The 6,369-nt window shown below is 33.7% G+C and overlaps 1 protein-coding gene across 2 annotated transcripts in view; it reads right to left on the reverse strand.

Moving 5' to 3' along the window:
* LOC106468236 (galectin-6-like) overlaps positions 1-6,369 on the reverse strand; it is a 51,913-nt gene that overhangs the window by 2,718 nt on the left and 42,826 nt on the right. For both annotated transcript variants that reach the window (XM_013928653.2, XM_013928654.2), the window contains exons 3-8: positions 5,446-5,650; positions 4,576-4,704; positions 4,181-4,269; positions 2,504-2,825; positions 1,710-1,787; positions 1,279-1,367 (exon numbers count right to left, since the gene is read on the reverse strand). In XM_013928653.2, coding sequence (XP_013784107.1) covers positions 1,279-1,367; positions 1,710-1,787; positions 2,504-2,825; positions 4,181-4,269; positions 4,576-4,704; positions 5,446-5,650 — 912 coding nt within the window. The remainder of the gene's footprint in view (positions 1-1,278; positions 1,368-1,709; positions 1,788-2,503; positions 2,826-4,180; positions 4,270-4,575; positions 4,705-5,445; positions 5,651-6,369) is intronic.

The raw sequence follows: 6,369 nt of genomic DNA on the forward strand, positions 1-6,369 counted from the left end.
GCCTGCAGTTCAATTACTCATTGCCAACACATTGTCCCGTCACGTTGTGACCATCTTATATATACCAGACTACCCCCAATCTAATAGTCTCCCGACAATTCACGAAGGTTCGAGAAAGAAGTGGCGTGATACTAGTCACGTGACCTCGCTGACGCAACTGTATGTTGGGTTTTTAAACAAAATTTTTTTGAAAAGTTATCTGTTAACTTTAATAAAATTGTCTTATTTGTACTAAAAAACTTAATATAAATGGATCATTTTGTGCTCTGTATTATGGATTTTATACTAGTAAAGAATAGAAACGCTGCTTAATATGCATGGGTCGTCTTGAATTATGAACTTGTTAATGACATGCGTTAAAAATTAAAATGAAAAACGTGTAAATTTGTAATGTATAATAATAGTTCTAACACGTGAAACGTTTTGAGTCATTCAGTTTTAAGGGTAATTATTATATATAATATCTCATTTTCCTTGTTACTTCACCGATAATAAATTACACCATCCCAAATATGATCACACTTCATTCGAATAGAAAGATGTTTCCCTATATTAAGATGAAAATGCACTTAGGCCTTAAACATATATAAACATAGCGCCCTCTTGGTAAAAATATATAAAAACGTTCTAAAGACTTTAAACAGCACTAGACGTTCTCTGCATATTGATTCCTATTTTGCTATTTGACTAACTAAAGATTAAGGCAATTCTCTTTTTTTTTTTAATTACATTTCCTCAGATTTAGAAACATTCAACACTGTTTATGCAACTAATTAGTTTATTTATACCGTTCGGAACAGGCTAAAAAGTGAAACTCCTCACACAGATGTCGGCGTTGTCGTAAAATGATTTTTTTTTTTTTTAGGTTTTGATTCAATATACCAGTTGTATAATTCAGACGCGTCTGTATTTCGGGAACACGTTGTTTGTGTTGGTTTACAACACAATGTATTTGATACAATAAGTATAACAATTTTCAAAACTATCTACAGAATTTAAAATTTCAAAGCAAAAACAAACGGAAATAAAAACTACTACTAAACTTATTGTTATTTGAATAATTTTAGTCAATCTCTTTTCAGTTGGTTCACACATGCATCTTGTGATACTTAATTAATAAAATTAATACACTATTTAAACCACAACGATGGCTCGAAGATGTAGTAAAATATTTGTTTGTTTGTGTAATAGTAAATAATTGTGGTTTTAATGGTTTATTATATTTATTAGTCCCGTTTTACTTGAAAAATCACGTGATAAAAGGAAATCAATAGTTACCGAGAAGGGTCTTTGTCACAAAATCCAGATACAACCACGACGGAGCCAGGAACAAGTCCATAAGGGATGCGGGAAGCAACAGGACCAGTCTAAACAAGTAGCTTTGTATTAAAGACTGCTAAATGAAGCAAATAATACCAAATTATAGATTACATAAAGAGTTAATTTCTTACTACCAAAATCAGGACGATTTACTTCATTAAAACAATTTTATTTTTAAACTCCACCACTAGGGAGCGGCACCCGAATTCACACAAATTATCTGGTTTTCATCCAAAATATTAATGTACACTATTTTTTTATTTTTTGCCCGTTTAATTTTTTTTTGTCTGCTTCCCTGTTTTTTCTTAGTTTTTAAATACCCCTTACTCTGTTTATCTATTTTAAAGAACATATTCACGTGTGTGATTTCATATCTCAGAAGAACATACCGGAAGAACAAATCGCTGGAAAGGACTAGTTTGAAGATCACGTGGTGTATCATCCCCAAAATCAGGAGGTAGATGGATCTAAGAAAATAACATTGTTATGGTAACAACAATTTTAGGGGGATACATAGCTAATTTCTTGTATATTTATATTACAAAGTGATTATTAAAAATAACACACTTTCGATCACTTTTATTACAAGTTACAGCTTCTACATTAAGTAAGACTTGTTTTTAGAACAGGTACGACGTTTCGATCACTGGAGCGATCATTCTCAAGTACACAAGTACCGTCACTGTTCTGCAGTTTGGATAACGGTGTCAAAATGTAAATCACTGTTCCGTGGTTTGGGTCATGATGATGTCAACTGCTTACTTTAATACATTTTGTATGATGATATTTTATATTTTTTAAGAAGCCTATAAATACACAACTACTTACTTAAAAGAAGAGTTAAAATAAATTAACGCTAAAAAATCTTTTTTTTTACTGAAAATGTTTAAAATGTTTAAAAATGTTCGTTGAATTGTTATATCTTGATTTTGTGTAGTAACCCAACTAGCTAAAGAACTGCGATAAATCGTGATTTCAGGAACTCAAGTAAGGTTTTTTCATACTAGAGGTTACATCCTATAATAAAAAGTAATTTATAATATTAATAAATAAATTTAGCTTAGTTTCTTGTACGTTAAATTTGAAAAACTACATCAGTTTTTACGAAATAGGGACTTCCTTGTTTAATTTTGAAGCTAAGATCTAAACCTTTTTACGTTTTATTTATGATAAATGTTCTTACCGGTGCACTGTTAATCCACACATCTTTCACGTTGACATCTCCTTCAATGTATAAAGTGCATGCTTTTTTCATTTCCAGTCGGTGATCAAATTTCGAAAGATGCTTCCCGTTCACCCAAGTATGAAATCCATCTTTACCCACACAAATGAATAATTCAAAAGCTTTTTCTGCGGTAAAGGGCATTTTTGCTTCGCGCTGTTCGTCCGCCCATGTGTCGTCACATAAAGTATTACAAACTATCAAGCCTTCTGTAAAGCGGGGATTCAAGTGGAAAATAATGTCGTCGGCCTTTCCGGATCCACATTGAATATTAACAGCAAACCTGTCACAAGAACAAGTATTATTCTGAAATATTTGTTACAATGTCATAATATCTGTAAGTTCAAGAAATGTTTGGAATGAGGCGAAATCGTGTCCGGAGCCACCCTTTTCCAGGTGGGAACTCTGCTTTAAAGATATATTGAACACAAGCGTGTTGGACGTACTAGTTAGGATGATTAAGGCAAGTTTTGGGGTGGCTATAGTCCCCCAATTCCACACTAGCGCCATCTCTGGACGAAGTACAAACCTACAATTTCGAGGAACATTTTAACAAGATACTAAGCTTTTACTGCTGAAAAGCTGACTCGATTAAAGAAATCAAAGTTCAATTAAACGTAATTTTATTAAAAATAAGAATCGATATTAGTTGAAAGAAATAAAAACAACTTAGAATATTAATTCGGCTGTAGTGAAGTTATAAAAGCTCTTGGAATTCCCAAACTGTGATATACTGAACAAAATATCTTATAAGTACTATTGATTTATGCGATTTGTTTCAATAAAATAGACTAAAATCGTTAGTTCTAGTTCTAGACACTTGGCATACTTTCATCCAAGTTTTCATCATTGACTTTTGATGGTTTTAAACATGGATCAGTATTTCCTTTAAAGTTATCCATATTGCTATGTATCTATAGTACTTGCACTCTAGGACTCAGCCTTTATAACATAGTAGACATGTGTGTGTTAAAATTTGTAATAGGTTATTTTCTGTGTAGAATGTGAGCCAAAATCCTAAACTTCCACACCATTTCACATCGTCTGGTAGAAAGGCCACCTCATGGGTGGCTTATTTGGGTTATTTTTTTATGTTGTTTGCTCAGATGCGTTGGGGGTATTAATTGTGAAAGCAGCTTCTCGTGTATTTTTAGCTTTATAGCATGCATGATAATGCTAAGATCGGAATGCCCTTGATGTTATTGGCGATAATTTTGGATAATTTCAGCATCTAATCAGAAAGGATGAATAAAGCTTGGTGAATTTCTCCGACACTTATAGCCAATCAGTATGTGTTACATCTACCTGTAACTTTCTTTAAAGTCGTTAAAATTTAACGTTACTCCATCGCCTGTATTGTTCTAAGCCTTAACCGACTGGTTCTTCTTATCTTTAAATCACTGTAATTTGTTTTTCTTCTTGAATTACTTATATATCAGCTTGTCTCTTGTCCTCTGTCTCAGTTTTGCGGGCTCTAACTAAACAATTGGACTTAAATTCCTGGATGTAAATACTATAATACAGGCAAAAGATCAAATTTTTAAAGATAAAAACTTAAGATCTAAATGTTGTTGTTTTTTCCTAATAATCGTAAGTGTTCAGTTGTATTGTTTCTCTTATACTGACTGGGCTACTTACCCTTCTCCATTACTTGGGATTTTTCCACGGATGAAAAATATATCCCCTATCTTCGTCTTCCCAGGTATGGAGCAACGGAGGTGCTTCGGCTATTGATAAATACAGGAAAGAATAAATAATATCCAAGTCACAAAAATCTCTTCACGTTTAACATGTGGAGAAGTACCTATATTTCGTGGTAAAAGAAATCGTTTGAAAATTACCATCCAACAGTTTTACCGAACGTGTGCCAGAATGTATGACACGCCCCTTCACAGTGTCGACAATTTACGTTTTACGAGGGGTTTATCTGTTGTTAAGCAAAAAAAATACATAATGGGCTATCTGTGTTTCACGTTATACATATATTAAATTGCAAAAGCCTTGAACAGAGCTCTGATTTAAAAAGTCCTTACTAGCGTTTCCACGGGGATCTGAATATTGTGTATGATGACGTCACCGGTGAATGATAGGTGAGTGACGTTGGTGAGAGGTAGTCCGTCCCGATGGTTGAAATCAATGAACTTGCTACCGTCAACTTCAATCTACAAATACAAGAAACCAGGAGAATCAATGGTATACATTAATTAATATATTAAATCAATTATTTCAAAACATTTTCTATGTTTTAATTAATGGATGTTTCAATTGAAACCATTGTGTATAGACATAATAATAATAATAATACGCTTCTACAAAACTTAATCGCGCTTCTATATATAGAAATGAAAAAGGTAATTTCTACTATTAGGTTTGAGTCAAAAACCTTTTTACTACATAATAGGTATCGTTACAGTTTGTTTCTGATTAAGGTGCAAGTAACAATTGGATATTGCGGTTATTTAATTGAGGAGGAAACAAAATTAAAACATTAAAATACATTTTGACTTACTATAATACGGAATATACTCTTTATAATAGGCGTGTAACTCAGTGTCAGTGTTTATTTCATACAAACTCATGTACCATAAAAAATGACATGGAAAAATATTTCATTTTCAAATCTGTATAAGTTAAAGGCCAGGTATTTTGATTTAACAATTTGTTATATATAGAAGCATAACAACAATATGCTATTAACCCAATTAATTTGTTCTTTCACTTTTATTATATCTGTTAAGTTTTTCGAATAAAGTTATGGTTTTGTTAATAAAATACACATTTTATTAGTCTTAAGCAAGTTCAGATAGTTGAACAGTCTTCAAGGTAGAATCAGTTCTTACAGAATCGTTTCAACTTTTTAGCATATGACGTGCAAGTTTTATTAAGTTGGAAACATTTCTTACTTCATATCCATCTGACTGGGCACTGATGACCACCAAGAAAGGCGTTGCGGGACGGAAAGGGGAGTCGCCAAATGTCTCCTCCTTACCCCACTCTCCGGCACGTGCGTTTCGTACCACAATAAAGGGCTCCTGAAATCTCGGATTGAAGTGAAGGTAGATGTCCGAATATTCGGGGTCATTGCCCCGCAGTAAGTTGATTGCAAACCTAGAAAATGAAATTGGGTTAGCTTTTCTGTTCAAGCCCTGTCGTAGAAATGAATTTGTTTGTTTTAACGCAAAGCCACATAGTGGACTATCTTTTCTCTGTACACCGTGAGGAATGGCATCCTGGACCTTAGCGTTATAAGTCTTAAACTGACAGCTGAGCTCCCACGGGGACAAAGGGGGATTGTACGGCAGAGACAACCGATTTTGGCCCTGAAATCTAATGAACACTAAAGTGTTGAAAGAGGAAAACAGTAAGTGGTGATTTTGGTAGCCCTTTATGCCCTACCTCCCAACAAGTCAATATGAAGATTTGTGTAATGATTTTGTCGATATGAAGTGCATATTATGGATATTTTATCGATATTCACCAAAAAATCATTCATTTACATTAAAACGGACTCGACTTTAACACCAAACACATGCATGTACCACCACGATATTTGCACGTATATGTAATGGTTTGTTTGGTTAGGGCTCAGTGGCGTAAAGCAGTTAGGCTATCTACGCCATGTGTAATGGTATAAAATGCATAAATATATTGTTACGACAGCGGTAGTCACGTGATGCTGGAAGCACGTGCGCTGGAGTTTCCAGATGGATCATGACTGTTCCTGGCAACTCTAGTCTTTTTAAACGCCCTCTATTTTAGTATATAAGCCAGGCAAATAAAGCGGAGCTTTAATTGCAGATAGAGAGATATAGAGACAATTAATTAAG

Source organism: Limulus polyphemus, unplaced genomic scaffold, assembly GCF_000517525.1.
Source record: "Limulus polyphemus unplaced genomic scaffold, Limulus_polyphemus-2.1.2 Scaffold2927, whole genome shotgun sequence".
NCBI classification, from domain to species: Eukaryota; Metazoa; Arthropoda; class Merostomata; order Xiphosura; family Limulidae; genus Limulus; species Limulus polyphemus.